This window comes from Humulus lupulus, chromosome 3 (assembly GCF_963169125.1).
Source record: "Humulus lupulus chromosome 3, drHumLupu1.1, whole genome shotgun sequence".
Classification (NCBI taxonomy): Eukaryota; Viridiplantae; Streptophyta; class Magnoliopsida; order Rosales; family Cannabaceae; genus Humulus; species Humulus lupulus.
In genome coordinates, this window is record NC_084795.1 from 23,391,526 (window position 1) to 23,413,119 (window position 21,594).

A 21,594-nucleotide genomic window follows, 5' to 3' on the forward strand; every position below is an offset into this window, starting at 1 on the left:
CTACATAGTCCTGACTCGGCCCTTGAGTAATCTTGATGAACCTTTTGACTACCTCGAGCTAAAGAAGTAGGACCTGACGACGGAAGCTCCGGTCATGGGGTATCCACGTGGCTGATATAATTAGGCCATATCTCAGCTCGCTAATAGCCCGTTGGAAAATCAGGGCGTACAAATGTAAACTTATCTAAATTAATAAGGGTTATATTACTTATATATGATTATTGGTTTGATAGTTTTATTATTGTTTTTGGAAGGGAATTTTTTATTATTGTTCATAAAGTATATTAATCCATGAAATGTTAAAGTTTGGATAGTGAAGTTCAAATGGAAATTTCGTCGAAGAAAATAAATGTTGAAATGGAAATCTTCAATATTGGAGGGACTATTCAAAGTCTAGTATAAGCCACCATTTGCATATATCATGAATCATGATCATGCAGCCATGAAATTAATGTAAACTTATCCAAATTAATAAGGGCTATATTACTTCTATATGATTATTGGTTTGATAGTTTTATTATATTTTTATTATTGTATTTGGAAGGGAATTTTTATTATTTTTCATAAAGTATATTAATCCATGAAATGTTAAAGTTTGGATAGTGAAGTTGAAATGGAAATTTCGTTGAAGAAAATAAATGTTGAAATGGAAATCTTCAATATTGGAGGGACTATTCAAAGTCTAGTATAAGCCACCATTTGCATATATTATGAATCATGATCATGCAGCCATAAAATTAATGTAAACTTATCCAAATAAGAGAATGAGATTAGTGCTTAATAATGAACCGAAATAGATGAATGATCTTTTTATGGACTGATGACACAACTGCGTTTTTAGGTGGTTCAAATGTTAAAATCTTTCTACTCTACTAGCCAATATTATTGCTATATTTCTGGTATTCTTTACATGATACTTTTTTACATAATCGGATCCAACCCCTTGCAACTCCCAGGGTCTCCATTTTTATAAGAGTGGGCTCCTGGAAGTTGGTAAAAGGGGGGGGGGGGGTCATCCTGTGACCTTCTTACCCATCATGTCACTTCTGTGACATTCATGATTAATTCCTAAAACCTGACAAATAAAGTATGGTCTAATCAATAGGTAAGGGGATAATGGGCCGCACGACCCAACCCAGTCGTGGGAGCCTGAATACGCACGTTCATGCTACGTGTCCGAGAATTCAGGGATATATCAGACACGTGATGTCTGATATATGCACGTTTACATTGCGTGGTTGACTTTATAAAAGGGCATAGCTTCCAACTCTAGTTCGTACCCCGAGCTGGATGCCTTCTCGACCTGCAGCCTACATAGTCCTGACTCGGCCCTTGAGTAATCTTGATGAACCTTTTGACTACCTCGAGCTAAAGAAGTAGGACCTGACGACGGAAGCTCCGGTCATGGGGTATCCACGTGGCTGATATAATTAGGCCATATCTCAGCTCGCTAATAGCCCGTTGGAAAATCAGGGCGTACAAATGTAAACTTATCTAAATTAATAAGGGTTATATTACTTATATATGATTATTGGTTTGATAGTTTTATTATTGTTTTTGGAAGGGAATTTTTTATTATTGTTCATAAAGTATATTAATCCATGAAATGTTAAAGTTTGGATAGTGAAGTTCAAATGGAAATTTCGTCGAAGAAAATAAATGTTGAAATGGAAATCTTCAATATTGGAGGGACTATTCAAAGTCTAGTATAAGCCACCATTTGCATATATCATGAATCATGATCATGCAGCCATGAAATTAATGTAAACTTATCCAAATTAATAAGGGCTATATTACTTCTATATGATTATTGGTTTGATAGTTTTATTATATTTTTATTATTGTATTTGGAAGGGAATTTTTATTATTTTTCATAAAGTATATTAATCCATGAAATGTTAAAGTTTGGATAGTGAAGTTGAAATGGAAATTTCGTTGAAGAAAATAAATGTTGAAATGGAAATCTTCAATATTGGAGGGACTATTCAAAGTCTAGTATAAGCCACCATTTGCATATATTATGAATCATGATCATGCAGCCATAAAATTAATGTAAACTTATCCAAATTAATAAGGGTTATATTACTTATATATGATTATTGGTTTGATAGTTTTATTATTTTTTTGGAAGGGAATTTTTATTATTGTTCATAAAGTATATTAATCCATGAAACGGATCACTACTTCCTCAAAAAGGTTTATTTCAAAAAATTATTTGTAAAATAACACATTTAAAATATACTTGAAACAATTGATAGAAATACATACTATAAAATAATTTTTATGAGAATTTATTTTAAAAAAAACGTAAAGCTTTACATTTTCTTAACAATAATATATATTTATTATAGGTAATTTTGTACTACATATTTTTTTGTTGGGGAAAGTATATATTATTTTATTAATTATAAAAGATTTATTCAAAAAAAGGTTGAAGAATATATATAGAAACACATTTTTAATTCAATCCTAAACCCTAAACACACTATTCAAAGCTCGAGTGTTTATTTTGGAAATTGCTTTTTTAACAGTCAAACACGTTTCTTTATATACGTATAATTAATTTGTATTTATTAATTTTGCTATAAATGTAATATTAATATTATTGCAATACATTTTGTAAAAGAATTTGATTTTTTTTAGGGTGTAAAAGAATTTAATTTGAAAGGATAAAAGTAAAACATTTTTTTTTTAAAATAATTACTTTTTTAAGTGAGGCAGGGAAAATAAAAGGTTGTGTGTCATTAAAATGAAGACATATGAGGACATATTTACACAGTAAAAATTGACCAGTTTTAAATTCACGAGAGTGAGAGTTGAGAGAGTGATAGTATCGTAAAACAACCCTGGTCCCAATTTTTATATATATTTCATTTATGGATATGAATGAATAATAATCTTTATAATAAAAACTAATAATATTTATATTTAAAGAAACAAATACAAAAAAACAAAAAAAATCTCATGTGATGTTGAAAGAGAGAAAAATATGCGTAGCCTCACTCACTCACGCACTGACAAAGATCTGCGATGATTAAGATTGTTTTTAATTTTTTCTTTTATTAATTATTATTTAAAGAAGTCTTTTACTTCTTATTAATTATTAAAATAAATATTATTTTTACTTCCCAACCAGGAACACTATATACATAATTTTTTTTAAGTGAAGACATACATTAATTATTAGAATAATATTTATATTTATCGTGAGACTGAATAATTTGTGAATTTAAATTTTTTTCTAATATACATTATTAAAGTATAAAATTTCTGTTAGATTTTATTTTAGGTGGCTAATAAATTGATAACGTGACATTTTATCTATTTACGTAATAGTATTATGTGTAAACTAATTAATAATTTTGTAAACCAAACTTTGATTCACAAATCATTATCAAATTTAGGTGGCTAATTTTATCACTATCAAATTTAAAATATCATTCAAGAGGAACGTCATTGTTCCAAGGAAAAAATGTTATTTATTTTATTTATTAGTTAGAGGAGATTAGGGGTGTTCATAAAACCGCCCACACCACACAAACTGCACCGTAATTTGCGGTTTAGAACCCTTCGCGGTGCGGTTGCGGTTTGTATTTTTGCCAAACCACGTGGTGTGGTGCGGTTTGCGGTTTGAAATTTTATAAATGCGGTTCAAACCACACCACACCGCACCGCATCATTATATATATTAACTTTTTTATATTATTTTTTTTTCAATTTTATTACATTTAAAGTTAATGTATAAATATTTATATAGTATAATATAATATACACAATATCTAGAAAGAAATATAATATTTTATAGGATGCTAACACATATTCTATTTCAATCTAAAGATATTCCTCGTTAATTAAAATAATATTTACTTTTATATTACATTTTTTATTTGTTATTAGTTTGTTATATTTTTATTGTCTTGCTTTAAGTTTATTAGCTTGTTGTACATTTAATTCTTTTGTTAAATATTTTATGGTTATGAGATTTATTATGAATCTTTCTTAATTATAATATTTAATTATTAAATTATTTGGCCATAGGTATAAACCGCCAAAATCGCACCGCACCACACCGCATTTTTGCAGTGCGGTTTGAGGTCTATGCGGTACCGGTTACAGTTTGGAAAATTGTTCAAACCGCATATGCAGTTTTGTCCAAAAAAATTAGAGAAAAACCGCACCAACCGCACCACGAACACCCGTACAAGAGAAGGTCACCCGCACATGGACATACCCAAATTCCCACTATGTGTAAAGCACTCATTATTCCTCGTCACCACCCTAAAAGAGCCACGTGCGTCTTTTTTCTACCTTTGCAGGTTCACTTCTTCTCTATAAATATATGTAATATATTGTGTGTACTTAGCCATTAATATCAGAACCATAAACATTATAGCTTTTGATTCATTTTGGCTCGTGATCTTTATCCTCAATCATCTCTACAGATGCAGGCTTGAAAAAGAGACGCTTTTTGTTTTGTTTTTAGCCATGGGCCATGGCGTTTCATGTCAGCTAACTATTTGCTATTTTGAAAGTTTTTAAAACACTGTTTATTTTTTAGTTTTTTTTTCAAGATTTTTTTCTTTTCTTTCAGCCTGAATGGATATTTTGTTTGAGATTGTTGACGTGGTGTTCTTCTTAGTGTTACTGATATGGGTTTTGGTTGACATTGTGAGAGAAAGGAGAAATGGTAGATATGGAGGAGTTGTTAGAGAAGGTGGTGGAGGTTTTGGTTTGGTTACTGTTCTTTTCAATGCCGTAATCTCAATTTCCTATCTGGGTTTTGGTGTTTATGAATATTGGAATAGGGGGATTGTTATTTGGAGAGCGGTCTTCTCATGTATAACTTGGGTTTTAGCCACTCTTGTGGCTTTGTATTGTAAAAATAGAAATTGTTATGAAGGCCAACCATGGCCTCTGGTTCTCATCTTTTGGTGGGTTTGTTACACCATTCTTGACTTTCTTTCTGTAACCATTTACATTATTTCCCACTTGAAATCCATAGAGCTTCTTCCACATGTTCTTCCTCGTGCAAATTTAGTGGATATGGCATCGTTGCCTTTGTCAATCTTCTTATGTTTCAATGCTGCCAGTTGTGTGAATAGTCATAGCAATCTTAAACATCCATTGCTTGAGAAAGAAGATGAAAACCCTTGTCCAGATGGAGATGGTGCTGCTGCTTATTCTAATGCTGGGATTTGGAGCAAAGCTACTTTCCAATGGCTGAATCCACTTTTCAAAACGGGTCGAACTAAAAAGATTGAGTTGTCTCATATTCCTTCTATTTCAGAATCAGAAAAGGCGGAGAATGCTTCCATGCTGCTAGAAGAGTCACTTCAGAAACAAAAATTTGAAGACCCTTCTTTGCCCAAAGCCATACTACGTGCTATTTGGAACTCATTAGCCATAAATGCCGTCTTTGCAGGTAAAGCTAATGTATTCCCTGCTGAGTGAGTTCCATTTGTGTCTAATCTATGTTCTAATGAAGTTGCTAAACCTTTTTCTCTATTTTTTTCAGGACTAAATACAGCAGCATCCTATACTGGTCCTTTTCTAATAACACATTTTGTGAACTATTTGTTGGAGAAGCATGATGATTCTAGCATTCGTTACGGACTAATTCTGGCTTTCATCTTCTTCTTTGCAAAGACAATGGAGTCATTAACTCAAAGACAATGGTATTTTGGTGCTCATCAAATTGGTGTTAGAGTGAGAGCTGCACTTACAGTTCTTATATATAAAAAGTCCATATCAATCAAGTTCTCTGGTCCAAGCAATGGCAAGATTGTAAATTTAATCAATGTTGATGTAGAAAGAATTGGAGACTGCTGCTGGTACATCCATGGATTTTGGTTGCTTCCACTTCAGGTCTTCTTGGCACTAGTCATCCTTTACTGGAATCTTGGTGCTGCTCCCTCGGCTGCTGCTCTTCTAGCCACAGTTATGGTTATGGTATGCAATACCCCTTTGGCCAATATGCAAGAAAGTCTTCATTCTAAGATAATGGAAGCTAAGGATTCTAGAATCAAGGTGACTTCAGAGACCTTAAAGAGCATGAGAGTTTTAAAACTGCACTCATGGGAACCAACATTCTTGAAGAAAATCCTTGTGCTTAGGAAAAATGAGAGAAGTTGGCTTAAGAGGTACCTCTATACCTGCTCAGCAGTGGCTTTTCTCTTCTGGGCTTCACCAACTTTAGTTTCTGTTGTGACTTTTAGTGTTTGTATTGCTTTAAACATACCATTAACTGCTGGTAAAGTTCTCTCAGCCTTGGCTACATTTAGGATTCTACAAGAACCTATCTACAATCTACCTGAGTTCATTTCCATGGTGGCTCAAACAAAGGTATCTCTAGATCGAATTTTTGAGTTCATAAGAGAAGATTGTAAGAATCAGCCTACAACTAATCAACCTTCAAATGCAACAAATGTTGTAATAGAGATTGAGAAAGGAGATTACACTTGGGAAACAGGTGAGCAAATTTCAAGGAAACCCACCATCAAAATTACAGATAAATTGAAGTTAATGAAAGGGTGGAAGGTTGCTGTTTGTGGATCAGTTGGGTCTGGAAAATCAAGCCTGCTTTGCAGCATGCTTGGTGAGATTCCTAAGATATCTGGGCCAGGCTTCAAGGTTCATGGTTCCAAAGCATTTGTTCCCCAGAGTGCCTGGATTCAAACAGGCACCATAAGAGAGAATATTTTGTTTGGCAAGAAAATGGATAAGGATTATTATGAGCATGTTCTGGAAGCTTGTGCTTTGGACCGTGATATCAAGATGTGGGCAGGAGGTGATTTAACTGTTGTTGGAGAAAGAGGGATAAACATGAGTGGAGGACAAAAGCAAAGAATTCAACTGGCAAGAGCTGTCTATAGTGATTCAGATGTTTATTTACTGGATGATCCTTTTAGTGCTGTTGATGCACATACAGGAACCCATCTGTTCAAGGTAAGAAAATTATCTAAATTGTTTGTTTCCTTATATATAGATATGTATATTACTTTTTGATATATCTTATATTAAACAAAATTGTACTTTTTTTTTTCTCAGAAATGTCTCTTGCAACTCTTGTCTCAGAAGACTGTAGTTTATGCTACACACCAGTTGGAATTTCTAGAAGCAGCAGACCTTGTCTTGGTAGGTTACTGAGCTGAAACTTTCTTGCCCATGTCTCCTAAGCTGATATTAAGATTCTTTCCTTTTCTAATTTGTTATATTATGGAATCCATATTAGGTGATGAAAGATGGTAGAATTGCTCAGTCAGGAAGGTATCAAGATCTGATTGTTGATCTCAGTGGTGAACTCATTAGTCAAATGGCTGCTCATAGAAAGTCATTGACACATGTTAACACATGTAAACAAGAAGATTCCTCCACCAGAAGACCAAGTAGAAAGAATCAGATAGAAGTTGTGGAAGACTGGTTCAGAGAGCCCTTAGCAGATAACAGCCCTCTGGAGAAAAGCCACAAGGAAGAATCAGAAACTGGTAGAGTGAAGTGGAGCGTTTACTCAACCTTTGTTACTTCTGCTTATAAAGGGGCCCTTGTTCCAGTTATCCTTCTCTGTCAAGTCCTCTTTCAGGGTCTCCAAATGGGGAGTAATTACTGGCTTGCTTGGGCCACTGAGAAAGAAGGCAGAGTCACTAACAAGAAGTTGATTGGGATATTTGTATTACTGTCTGGTGGGAGCTCCATTTTCATTTTGGGAAGGGCAGTTTTTCTGGCAACTATTGCCATTGAGACTGCTCAGCGTCTATTCCATGGAATGATTACATCAATTTTCCGAGCTCCCATTTCATTTTTTGATTCCACACCTTCAAGTAGAATCCTTAACAGGGTTAGTGTTTTATTTACTTGTTTGATACTTTATCATGTTTGGAGCTTTTATCAAGTTTTCAACTAAAATTCCTTCTTTCTAAAATTGTTCGTTGCAGTCTTCTACAGATCAAAGCACAGTTGACACAGACATTCCATACAGACTAGCAGGATTGGCCTTTGCACTAATCCAGCTATTGAGTATAATTGTCCTCATGTCCCAGGTTGCCTGGCAAGTCTTCCTTCTTTTCGTGATTGTGCTTGGAATCTCCATATGGTATCAGGCAAGAATAAAAGCCTCTTGTGCAATTATGTTTTTATTTTTAACAGAGCTTATTACTAGTACTACTAATACCATCAAATCAGAATAGGATAGTCCTGTGGTGTTATTGTCTGGATAAACTTTTTTGGTTACTTTTGCAGGCATATTGCATTATTACTACTGCTATAGAAACTAAACTAGTTTGATTACTTTTGCAGGCATATTACATTACCACTGCCAGGGAACTAGCCAGAATGGTTGGAATTCGAAAGGGTCCAGTTTTGCATCACTTCTCTGAATCAATTTCAGGGGCGGCAACAATTCGTTGCTTTAATCAGGAAGACCGCTTTGTGATGAAAAGCATGAGCCTTGTAGACGACTTTTCTCGAGTGGCCTTTCACAACTCTGCCACAATGGAATGGCTTTCGGTTCGGATAAATTTTCTCTTCAACCTAGTATTCTTTCTTGTTCTGACCATCCTGGTGACCCTGCCTAGATCAGCCATTGACCCAAGTAAGCAACTCTCTTTCCCATCTTATATTTAAGCCAGTGGTTAATTGAACATGAATTGTCAACAATGAATGATGATCAAAACTTTTATAGATAATCTATACACAGAAAATCCTAGAAAACAGAGCCGTTTGGTATGAGGTAATCAAGGCCATCTTGATACTTTTATAATATTTATGTATAAATGATCTTTTTTGTAAAAACTTAGGGGTCTTTTGTATTAAAAAAAATTACGTTTTTGTAAATTTTGGACCCCTTTTGAGTGGGGCCCTATGGGATTCTCAAAACATTATCTTGTCTGTATAAGTTTTGATCTTTTTTTTTTAAGTTTAGGAAAAGATTCACTTTACCTTGGCAGTATGAAACTCTTCTAGAATAGGTTTTAAATCTCCTTCCCTTCTTTTTATTAAACCAGGCTCCCCCCAATATTTGGGGATCAGGAAACTATAGCAATTGCTATGTAGGAACCTCAGACCTTGTGAGAGCAAACCACATGCATGACCATTTGAGCTACCTCTCTTGGGTCCCCTCCCATAATAAACTTGTAGTTTCCACACATAAATAAATAAAATTAATAAATTATAACTTTTCTATGTACAACCAAACACATTTCCACAAATCTAACATAATATTCTCATGTACAACCTGTTTTACATGAATTCAAACAATCACATTACCTTCTTTAAATTTCTCATTAATAAAAAAACTCTAAACTCCTCATATCAATCAATCCCTTAGATTCTTTTGATAATATATGCAACAAGAATGAGATGCCAGAGATAGTTAAAGAAAATCCTTTTGACTGCATATGGCTTCACTTTTGTGTAATGAGAACTAATGGAGTGTTTGTTCCAATCTCAGGTTTGGCAGGCTTAGCAGCCACCTATGGTTTGAACCTGAATGTTCTTCAGGCTTGGGTGATTTGGAACTTATGCAATGTTGAGAACAAAATGATATCAGTGGAGAGAATTCTTCAGTTCACTAATATACCAAGTGAGGCACCGTTAATAATTGAAGAATGTAGGCCAAAACCTGAGTGGCCAACAAAAGGAAGAATTGAACTTGAGAACCTTCAAGTGAAGTATAGTCCTTCTCTGCCAGCAGTCCTCAAAGGGATAACTTGTACTTTCCCTGGAAATAAGAAAATTGGAGTTGTGGGTCGGACAGGGAGCGGGAAATCAACTTTAATACAAGCTCTATTTAGAGTAGTGGAGCCCTCAGGTGGAAGGATTCTTATTGATGGAATTGATATTGGTAAGATTGGACTTCAGGATTTAAGGTCAAGATTAGGAATCATTCCACAAGATCCAACTCTTTTTCAAGGAACCATGAGGACTAATTTGGACACTTTGCAAGAGCATTCAGATCAAGATATCTGGGAGGTTGGAACCAAAATACTTTTTGTTCGTAAGGATCTTATGATTGTATCATTATTGTTCACTAAAAGTAATCTTTACATTTCAGGTTCTGAACAAGTGTAGGCTAGCTGATATAGTAAGACAGGATCAAAGGCTTCTTGAAGCACCTGGTATGATATTAAGATCTAGTTGACAAGTTCCTTCTTTTTTTCCTTGTTGAAAAACTTCTTTTTAATCCTAAAATGTATAACATCTTTCAGTGGCTGAAGATGGCGAAAATTGGAGTGTTGGACAAAGGCAACTTGTTTGCCTAGCTAGGGTGCTCCTCAAGAGGAGGAGAATTCTTGTGTTAGATGAGGCTACAGCCTCTATAGATACAGCAACGGATAACGTGATTCAAGAAACAATAAGAGAAGAAACAAATGGATGCACAGTCATCACTGTGGCTCATCGAATTCCCACTGTTATTGATAATGACTTAGTTCTGGTTCTTGATGATGGTAAGCCAAGAAACCAATAGCAAAAACTGAGTTTTCAAGGATAATGCAACTTGATTTTTTTTTTTTTTTGCCCCTTCAAATATTTCGTGCTAAACAGTTTCCATTCACAGGAAAAGTGATTGAGTACGACTCGCCAACTCGGTTGCTTGAGGATAGTTCTTCTTCATTCTCAAAATTGGTAGCTGAATTCTTAAGAAGATCGGATACAAGAAGCTGCCACCAAGATCTATCTTGACTACTTCTAGTAGAGAACAAGGCATGAACAACTCTCTATTCTTCCATCCTAGACTGAATTTCGATATCTTGTACATGGTGATAGTCTTCCATCAACTTCTCTCACACTCTAACATGATAACAACATAGATTTTAGCAACTAGAAAACTTAGTTTAGGAATGAATGGCTCTGAGATATATAATTCAAAATTGTAATTTTTCACTTTAGTAGCATTGAAGAGCAATAATGCTGAAATAATAATTGCATGTATTTTTTTTGTGTGTGATGTTGTTTATGGGAAACTAATACACAAAGTCTCTCTCTCATACTATAAACATGACTAAGACAAGGCAAGATGCCAACTACAGTAGCTCCATTGCTCATTGTCCATGCTTTTGCTAAAGTTATAGATACCAAGAAGTTGTGGACAGTGGACGCTACTTTTCACTTTGTCTCGTAAATATCTAACCCCATACTCAAGAATCAATTCAGTGGGCACATACATCCATTATTGAGTGCCCTGAAAAAATAAAAGATGAGAATTCCAAAAGCAAAAGAAGAAAAAAAGGAAAAAGCTTTGAGTTGTCAAGGGATTCAGAAACAGGACAATGCAGCTTCCATATTGGCCTGAAGTGATAGTGAATACACAAAAGTTGGGAAATGAAAAAGATAGGTCACATGGTTAATGAAAACTTAATGGAAACAAACAAAGGTATCATCCAAGACCCAGAGACAAAAATAAAAACAATAGAGTGATCCAGAATCTGATAATTCCATAAGAAAGCATCATTTTCACTTGATTTTACCGGATTCTACTGTATCAAAATGATCAAAACGAGGAGTTCTTCAGCTTCATAATGAGCCCAAAATGACATTATCATAGAGGAGATGACCCTTGTTTAGTTCATGTCATTATAGATACAACATGATTGCATGCAACACATGCAATCTCTTAACATAATCTTTTCTCGTAATTTTTAAGAAATGGGTTAAGAATGTGACGTGTCACATATGATATTAGGTAGGTATGCAAGGGTGTCGGAGTGCCCCAAGATTGTCTATAAAAAAAATAATAAATAAAAATGTCAACTATCATTATTTTCCTTTACCACCACATAAAATAGTCCAAAAAAAATATATTATATACAGTTACAAAATTTTAATTAAAATAAAAGAAATATTATGTCATCTAGATAAAGAAATGGTATGGGAGGGTTCACCATGATCTCCTTGGTCACCCTCCGAGAATGTTAACTAGTTGAGAAGCTAATCAAAATAACCTTCTTCCTAATATTAGGAAAACGACACTAAAAAAATCAACAACATTTAAGCATTTTTTTTAAAAATTAACTTTACTTGAAAGAAAAACACAGAATTGGCATTAAAGTCAAATCTTTATAATTATAGGCAAAAACTTGCAAGGAGACCATTGAACAATATAGGTTTCGACCAAAGTTGATTGATAAAATCTTTGGTAAGCATTATTAATCAAAGAAAATATAAGGCTTTTGAGATCATGGATGATCAATCAATGTAATATATGAGCCTAAAAAGAATACAATCGAGTATATAATATGAATGTGATTTGAAAAAGACAAAGGTTTTGTCCTAATATCAATGTGATATCAATCAATTGAGGAATTTGGTGGGTTTTGAGTTAGTTTGGGTCTGAGAAGAAACTGTTGATGTTGGGCATGATTTGAGATGACTTGTTGCGCACAAATTTTCTGACCATGTGTTGAGAATACTTCTCACCCTCCTCGAAGTTGTCAAGAACGCCTGCAGCTCTGTTCTCCTTCGTCACCCTTCATTCATCACAATAACAACAAAAATCAATACAATACAAGACAACCAAATTAAAATCTTGTTACAAGCAAAACGACAACATGCCAGACAAAACGACAAACCAATGTAATGATGATGATGAGAAGGATAGAAAGCACTGACGACAAGAAATTTAACTAAAGAGAAACAATCAATCAATCAAAGCAACAACCACATCAAGTATAATGTAAAAACGACAACACATTTAAAATAAGACAGTAAAGTTTTTTTTTTTTATATATACAATGGGATATTGAACTTTTGGCCCTTCTCATACACTCACACACCCAACTAGTCCCAGGTAAAATATAATAAAAACTATTGGTGTCAAAATGAGTTAGGTTTAATAATATCAATTACATATCAATTAATTGTGTAGATTAATATGGCATGATTTATAATCATATTAATACTAATACAATATGAATAGTAAAACATATTTAAATTGAAGCATAATCTAATTAGACAAGACAAACAAAACTAATGTTAATATAAATTTACTAAAGTAATTTCTATAACAATCTAGAAAGGAAAAAAATTCTATATAAATTTATAAATTTTTTGTACCAAATTCATAAAAAATTGCGCAATCTCATGTAAATAGCATATGTAGACACGCACGAGTTTAGAAAATACATTATTTTCTTACTTAGCTTAATATATTTTTGCTAATAAATTTTGATATCAAGTTAGAATCAATTACGATTTGACAGAGGCAACTTTGTTACTTGATGATTTTGCCAACGATATGCTAATTTTAAAATAAAAAACTTAGAGTAACTTAAAGCTTGCAAGGTGGCTCACTGACTATAGTCTTACAGGCAACAAATCTTTTGACACTGGAGATCTTAATTGCAGCATCAATATTAAAGCAACATCTGTCAAGTTTTTTTTTTTTTTTTAATTATGCATATATATATATTTCTATGTAAGGTAATAATTATATTTTTTTTACCGTTGCAATTTTTTTTTTCAAACTATTTATTTTCATATATAAATACTAATCAACTTTATTTAATTTCCATTCTATTCATACTTTCTTCAAAATTATCTATAACAAATTTTCATTTCTTACTAATAGTGTCCCAAAATTCTCTCCATACTAACTTACAAAATCTAAATTTTCAATATTCTCCAATTTTTCAAAATTCATCAAATTATCTACATACCTACTCCAAAATCCAAATTTTCAATTCAATCAAAATTTTCCTTCTACTAGTCTCCAAAATCTAAATTTTCAATATTCTCAATTTAACCAAAATTTTTCAAATTTTAAAAATTATCTCATATCCTCTTACTTTTTTCAAAATTTTGACCATTTTAAGACGCCCAACAAACTCCATTCTTCACTACCATGTATCTTTCACACATCTTCTATACACATAGTTTCAAGAAACTATAGTTGTTAAAATGGGTTTCAGAGACAGATGTTGATAATGTTTCACAATTCAAATAAATACTAGACTTATTAAATTATATTTCAACAGCTATATTTTAACAACTATAATTTCTTTAAACCATTTCGGGTTGGTGTAAGAAAGACTGTGAAAATACATATGATAGTTATGATAGTGAATTTGCTGGTGTGAAAAATGACACTTATTGAGGCATCTCAAAAGAGCCAAAATTTTGGAAAATATAATGAAAATTTTTTATAATTTGGAAAACTTTAGTTAAATTGAGAATATTAAAAATTTGTATTTTGAGAGTTAGTATATGATAAAAATGTATGAATGGTATAAAAATTAAACAAAATTGATAAGTATTTATAGAATAAAATAAATTAAATAAATAGTTTGAAAAAGAAAAAAAATTCAACGATAATAAAATGAAAAGGGTAAAAAATGACTTAAATTATATATAAATATATATATGTACCATTAAAAATGACATAGGCAAACAACGGCGCTTTAAACTTAATGTTGGATATATGAGCTCTCCATTAACAATGTCACGTTGCCTGTCAGAATATAGTCACCAAGCCACCTTCAAAGCAACAACAATTAAGTTGCTCTAAGATGTTCTTTCCTAAGAAGTTACTGAGGTCTCGGTGGGATTTTTGAAAGCCATTTTTTGGCTTGTAAAATTTAAAACCAATTTTAAGACTTGATTAGATTTGTATTTCAATTTTTTACTGTAAAAATCACTTTCAGAATAAACTAATATTTGGTGTCGGTGCTAAAATTTTGCTTTTGAATTAATTTTTTTTAGACCTTTTTTCAGAAACAAAAATTTAGCCAAAATAACTCGTCAATATCTGTTTTATCTTTTAAAATACATTATTAAATTCTATTTGTTTCTACTTTATTTTATACTTTTACATTATACCATATTTTTTATATTTTCTTTTATTTAAGAATCTCACTAATTATAATTTAATAAATAATATTGAACACTATTACCATCAACCTCAAATAAGTTTGTTGAAAATATTATAATGTCCAACACCACTTATTAAATTATAAATAATTAAGATCAAATTTTAAATTTAAATACTCATAAGATACTGCCTGTAATTTGTGAAAGTAATTTTTTTTAAGTTATTTTGTAGTCCGGTTTAGTTTCCAACAACACTTATTAGATTATAAATAAATAAGATCAAATTTTAAATTTAAATACTCATAAGACCCGACCTGTAATTTGTGAAAGTAATTTTTTTTTAAGTTATTTTATACTCTAACTTAGATTTAATCATTTTTGTACAAAATAAATCTATATATTTCGACAATCTTTTTGCAAAAAATTATAAAAAATAAGCCCGAATGGAAAATAAGTTAAAAAAAAATAGGTCATTCTTATTTTATAATATAATATATCATCATTGTTGTTTCTTTTGAAAATTTATCATTCATGGACTTATTTAAAAGAAAATAGTGAACAAAGAGAGAAAGAGGAAGGTAGATAGGTACCTGACTTCTGGGTTAGTGCATATGTTTCTCACGAGTTGCATACCACAGATTCCAACGGCTACACCCACCGCCGCGAACAATGGATACACCTAATCAATACCCAAACCCAAACATCAATTATTTAAACAACTTTTTTTACTTTTCTAAATTTAACCCCCCAAAAAATTATAATATCTTTATATTTTCGAATAAAATTAAAAAATAGTGAAGAATATTTACAAGAACACGTATAAATTTTAACATGTATAGATCTAGATTTTCTTTTTCTTTTTTAAAACTGAAGATCAAAACACCAATATATATATATTCACAATAAATAGCATATAAACATTCAGTCAGAGACTCAGAGTCCATCTCAGATCCAGAAGTAGTAAAGTAATGTATACGATCTTCAATTCTTCATATTGTAAGATCTTATATATGCACATATAAAATCTAGTATAAGATAGAGAGGAAGAAGAAAAAATAGTACCTCAGGTCTTAACCATCTGTTGACGGTGGAGGAAGCCATACTGTGAAAATAGAACAAGAAATTGGCGAGAGAGAACAAAATAGAGAAAGAAAGCAGAGGTCGTAACCTGTGGTTCTCTATTTATAATGGGAAGAAGAAGAGGAGAAGGGAAGGTGTGAAAAGTATGTGTTTACACCTAAGAAGTCGTGTTTGGCCGCGCAGATTTTGAGAGTTTTTAACTCTATATATGCGCTGTAAAGTCACTTAAAACAAGACTCCCAACAAACATCGCCGCACAGTTAAATAAAATTGTCTTTTTTTTAGAAAAAGAAATAATAGTAAATAAATAAAAAAATCTTTGGTCTCAAATTCAAAGTCCAGCTTCTTTGCGTTGTAATCACGCGATAAATTAATATAGGATCTTGATATTTTGTAAATAAAATTAATTTAGAAGATCAAAACGGTGTCGTGGTGTAGTTGGTTATCACGTCAGTCTAACACACTGAAGGTCTCCGGTTCGAGTCCGGGCGACGCCATCATTTCAGATTTTTAATTTTTGTATTTCTTTCTAAGAAAAAATTAAGGGAGCAAATTTTGATACTCTCTTTGTCTTCTTTTATTGGATTTGACTTCCACTAGTTATTAAATGTAAATTCAAATAAGGTAGGAGATTATATCACAACCATTCATTGTTAATGCTTTTCTTTTTACTATAAGTGTTTTTTTTTTCTTATTTTAAAAAGAGAATACGAGAACAAATTTTGATACTCTTCTGTTTTTTTATTGCATTTGACTTCTTCTAATAAATTAGTGTGTATTTAAATTTAAACAAAAAAATGGGAGACGCCATCATTTCAGATTTTTAATTTTTGTATTTCTTTCTAAGAAAAAATTAAGGGAGCAAATTTTGATACTCTCTTTGTCTTCTTTTATTGGATTTGACTTCCACTAGTTATTAAATGTAAATTCATTGTTGAGAAGTATCTTCTTCTTTTTTTATTTATTTATGAGAGTATCTTCTATTTTCATGCGTGGTTTTATTCGATCTAATTATCACCCTATAAATATAAATCAAATTTATGACAATTAATACCATGCTTCATGCATACCACCAACAATTGACTTTATCACATTATTTTTGTTATATAATTTTATATAATATAATATTAGATTAAATAATTTGACAAATGTAATTTTTCACACGGAAATATGATTTGTCATATATTGAAACATATTATTAAAAGTTATAAAATTAGACATATGTGTATGTCCAAATGCAACATATTTTGGAATCACAAATTCAGTTACATATTTGTAACTCCCAAATATTACCCAATAATGTGTAGTTTGAGAGTTACACATTTGAGATTGAATTTCACAAAGTCATAATGTGATATGGTTGTTGAAGATATGATTTTAACTCACATATGTGTATGGAGATTACAAAATCAAGTGGGAAATAATTTGAGACGTTTTGGAAAAAGTGGAAAATTTTGGAGGCTGAAACAGCACGCTAGCTGCAGCCACCAACATCCCGGGCCGCGGCATGGGAGTTAGGGACTAGCGATTGTGGCCGTGAATGTCCCTGGCCGCGGCCGGGTGTGTTGACAGCCAAATCTCAATTTTCCATTTTTAAATTTTGAACGGTTTTAACATCTCAAGTAACTTTCAAATTTCATTTTAATTACATAAACATTCAATTAATCATTGATAATAATCAAGGAAGTTGTTGCAATTTGAAATCCAAATAGTGTCTCGAAATTCTATAAATATGAGTCTAATGTTCACTTGCAAGACACATTATTTTCTATCCACGAAGCACTTGACTGGAAAATACACCAAAATACTTGATAATTCCATAGATATATTTCCAAACTTGAGAGTCTCTTAGTGTTTAGAGAATATGAGGAAATAAACTTTTGGACAAAGGTCTTGAACATTGTTCAAGTTGGTGATCCTCACTATTGTACACTTTAGTTGTGTGAGTGTTAATGTTTTTGTTGTTTTATTTTCTATTTACTATTTTTCTTATTTCTTTTTTCATGACCTACTTTATTCTTTATATTTACATGTACTATTTTGTTTTGAGTTTGTAATCTTCTTCTTTTCTACTTCTTCTACATCCCTTTTATTTATTTGTATTGTTAGTAATGGAATTGTATATTTGTTGCTTAGAGTTGTATATTAATTTCTATATAATGCATTGAATAATATATTTTCTAACAATTTGAAGAAAAAATAAAATTTGTTTGAGGAAGCTGACCTTATAATATAAAAGTAAAATAAAAATAGCACAAATCATAAATATTTATTATTATAATTATTTGTAGAGCTTAAATAGTGAATTTCCATGCATGCTATGTGATCTGATTAGTGATGTCAATCTTCACGCTGGTGAAATTGAGTCAACTTAATTATACCATTTTTATTTACGTTGATTCTTGTTTTTGAGTTTATAATATTTTCAAGTGTCATGTTCATTGCACTGTCCCAAAAGCCAATACATATGACTTTTTTTTCAAATTATTAATATCATGTTATGTAATGCATGACCATTTAATCTTTTTCTTTTCACTTTAAAAGTAATATATTAACTTTGTATATAGTATGATAAAGTATTGAAAATGTAACTATCCGTACCTTCACCTAACAAAACCATCTAATTATATGTGATTTTTATGGGTCTATGTGGTGACCACTATGGGAAATAAGGTGGCCATAAACTTTACGACAAAAGTCAAAAAAAAAAACGAAGACTATAATGGGTGATAAATAGTTTTCTAATATTTAAAGCCATGAGCAAAGTATTAGGCAAAAAAAGTTCAAACATCCTTTAATGATGGTTAATTGAGATTAAGTAATTCGTCCTTTTGTAATTTTTTTTTAATGACAAAGACCAAGTCGTGCTCGTCTCATAGCAACCAACCCATTAACACTTGAGCCACCGAGGGATGCTTTTTATGTGGATTACATTAAATGAAACCAAAAATAATATACATGGTCATTTTTCTTTTTTTTTAGTCTTCAATTTTATTCTTAGGGTAATTCACTAAAATATATCACGTTGCAGTTATATTTGTGGTAATAAGTACTGAAATACACGTATGATGAGGAAAGGCCACCAAATGTGTAGTGTATTTTCAACCGTTGTTAGGGGTTCAACCTAACCAAGCCCCTTTATCCAGTGAAAAAAGTTCCCACTATAACAATAGATGTTGATGCATTAGATGGTGCATTGGTGATGCATCATTTTGTAAGTAGGAATATATAATTCAATATTTGGGGAAACCAATTATGCCCTTATAGCTAATTGGTAGAGATTTTTTTTTATGAGGGAATTGATCCTTGTGAGTTCCCGCTTAGGAATGGGGATTCCTCACCTAAATAGGGAATATGGCAAAAATAAAGGTTAAATCTCATCCCAATGCAATGCAGAGTTTCAATTTTATTCTTAACCAATACTATTTTTTATATAAAAAAACAAAAATAAATATCTATTGTTTTTATTTTTATTTTTTAATGTTTACAATATAAATACTTATAATACTTTTAAATTTTGTATTATTATAATATATATATATTTATGAATATGTATATATGATATAATATATATAGATTGTTGACTTGTTTTTTTGTCAACAATTAAAATAAAAGAAAAGCTTGAAGAATATGATAATAGAACACTGGATTTTACATGGTTCAGGTTATTAATTAACCTTAGTCCACAAGTCACTTATATTAGGATGATGAAAAACTTGCACAGCTCAAGTTTTTTTTGTTTCAAGCAACGTTTGTGCTCACTCTGAAAAATAGAAATCAGATTATTTACAATATGTGCCCTAACCCTACTTATAGGCAACTGAGACAATTAAGCTCGTTAATTGAATCTAATTACAATTATTATCTCTTAATGGAGGTTTGTTATTACATAAATAGCCACATTCGGTATTTAATAAGTTGGTGGGCTTCGGCGTATCTCAGTGGACTCAATACAAGGAAGTTCAACCTACTATTTTGTTGGAAAAAACGCCCATGACACTGTCAGGGTGGTAGCTGCACGTTTTCCATGTCAGGCGACATCGTGGGACATTCTTTGTGCCGCTTGTACAGAATCAACACCACGATCTCTGTGACAGTAGGTGTCAGAAGGCTGTCTATGGTCCAAGGTGTCTCTTTGCTTGACACTTGGCAACTGTCCTCCTAATCCGAAGAAGAGTTCTCGTAAGTTCGGAGGAGGTGATTATAACATGGAGTATTATCCTTTGACTAGGTCATCGGGAGGTAATGCCTTCGGAGAATGTACTCCTCCGATGGTGACAAACGGTGATGCGAACTGGACTTAACTCTTGTGGAGCCTTAAACAACTTTCGAGGAGCTTTTAAATAGCTTCCGTGGACCACCAATCACTCTTAAATTATGTCACGTGTCACTTGGTGAAAACACAAATATTGACCAGCGTTTTGGTCAACGACAATAAGTCAAATTGAACAATTGTAAGTAATATAAACGAACTGAATTCAAATAAACGACACACAAAGATTTATAAGTGGTTCGACCCCAAGAGTTGGTAATGACATACGTCCACTTGCAGTCTTATTAATAAAAAAAGGTCTCAGACTCAAGATTAGAAGAAGAAGATTCAATTGAGTTTCCTAAGCCTAAGAGATAATACAATTCGATAGGTATTTTGTATGTAAAGTGCACATGACTGTGAGAGATCTTTATTTATGAAGTCTCTTAGTGGGCCATGGATATTACAAGCACGAAATAAGCTCAACACGCATAATGTGGGCTTGTTACAACTGAATACATAATAAAAGAATATAAAAAATACATTCAAATATTAATTACATAATTATCTAATAAGATTTGGGACATTCTGGTGAATTGAAGCTTCCTTTGAGCAGGTAGTCCCTTCGAGCAAGTTGTTTCTCCAAGACGCCACCGACCAAATCCTTGTTGTCGATGAAACACTTTCGAGCAGTGATTTGCAAGTGATATTCCTTCATCTAGTTACTTTATTTAAGCAACTCCTTCAACTGCCCTTGAATGGAAACGACTAGCACCTAAAAACCAACCAACATGGATGAGTTCAATACCTAATGTTGTCACGTGTCATTTTCATATGACACATCATCATGTCAAACTTTGAGTTAAACAATGGACAACATAATTTTTTACAAATTTTTTTATTTATACAAGTCCTATTAGGATGTCCAATCTCCATGGGGAACCCCTGCCCCTATCTCTATCGGGGATTAGGTGGAGTTGATGACTTAAACAAAAAGGTCACAGAAAGACATAATAGGTATTGCTCGCCTATATTTTGCTTTCTTTCCATTCCTACTAGTTGGTGGTAACCAGTAGGGCTGCACATCGGGCGGGTTGATCGGGTTTGGGTTTGTCGGGTCTCGGGTGGAAGAAATTAGTAATGAACTCGTCCGAAATGCTATATGATTGGATCGGGTTCGGATCGGGTTAAGTGGGGGAATCTCGGATTCGAGTGGGGAAGAAGTGTAACCAACCCCGATCGAAATAGGCTCGGGTGGGTTGGGTTCGGGTCAGGTTCGGTTGTGCCTAAGAGAGGGAGAAGGGGTCGTGGTGGGTTCTCGAAGAAAAGCAGAAGGGAGAGAGTGAGAGAGGGAGAAAGGGTGGTGTCGGTGGTAGACTGGTGGGGAGGGAGTCGGTCGGCCCGCGTGGGTGGGCGGTGGTGGTGGTGCCATGAGGGAGAGAAGAAGGAAGGGAAGAGAGCGA

At 32.6% G+C, this 21,594-nt stretch overlaps 2 protein-coding genes and 1 non-coding gene across 3 annotated transcripts; 2 read left to right on the forward strand and 1 right to left on the reverse strand.

Annotated features, from left to right (window-relative positions):
• The first annotated feature begins 4,360 nt into the window (after nucleotides 1–4,360).
• LOC133822314 (putative ABC transporter C family member 15) lies at nucleotides 4,361–10,934 on the forward strand. Its single transcript, XM_062254590.1, has 10 exons — nucleotides 4,361–5,422; nucleotides 5,516–6,945; nucleotides 7,048–7,134; nucleotides 7,232–7,834; nucleotides 7,932–8,096; nucleotides 8,293–8,587; nucleotides 9,446–9,966; nucleotides 10,049–10,112; nucleotides 10,203–10,442; nucleotides 10,553–10,934. Exons 1-10 carry the CDS (start codon nucleotides 4,597–4,599, stop codon nucleotides 10,675–10,677), a joined length of 4,356 nt encoding a protein of 1,451 aa, XP_062110574.1. The 5' UTR covers nucleotides 4,361–4,596; the 3' UTR covers nucleotides 10,678–10,934.
• Nucleotides 10,935–12,031: 1,097 nt separating this feature from the next.
• Nucleotides 12,032–16,096, reverse strand: LOC133822315 (uncharacterized). The gene is made up of 3 exons (XM_062254591.1): nucleotides 15,862–16,096; nucleotides 15,390–15,478; nucleotides 12,032–12,461 (listed from the first exon to the last, which is right to left on the reverse strand). Exons 1-3 carry the CDS (start codon nucleotides 15,898–15,900, stop codon nucleotides 12,314–12,316), a joined length of 276 nt encoding a protein of 91 aa, XP_062110575.1. The 5' UTR covers nucleotides 15,901–16,096; the 3' UTR covers nucleotides 12,032–12,313.
• Nucleotides 16,097–16,302: 206 nt separating this feature from the next.
• Nucleotides 16,303–16,376, forward strand: TRNAV-AAC (transfer RNA valine (anticodon AAC)). The gene has a single exon. It is a non-coding gene; the product is annotated as a tRNA-Val (tRNA).
• The last annotated feature ends 5,218 nt before the right edge of the window (nucleotides 16,377–21,594 follow it).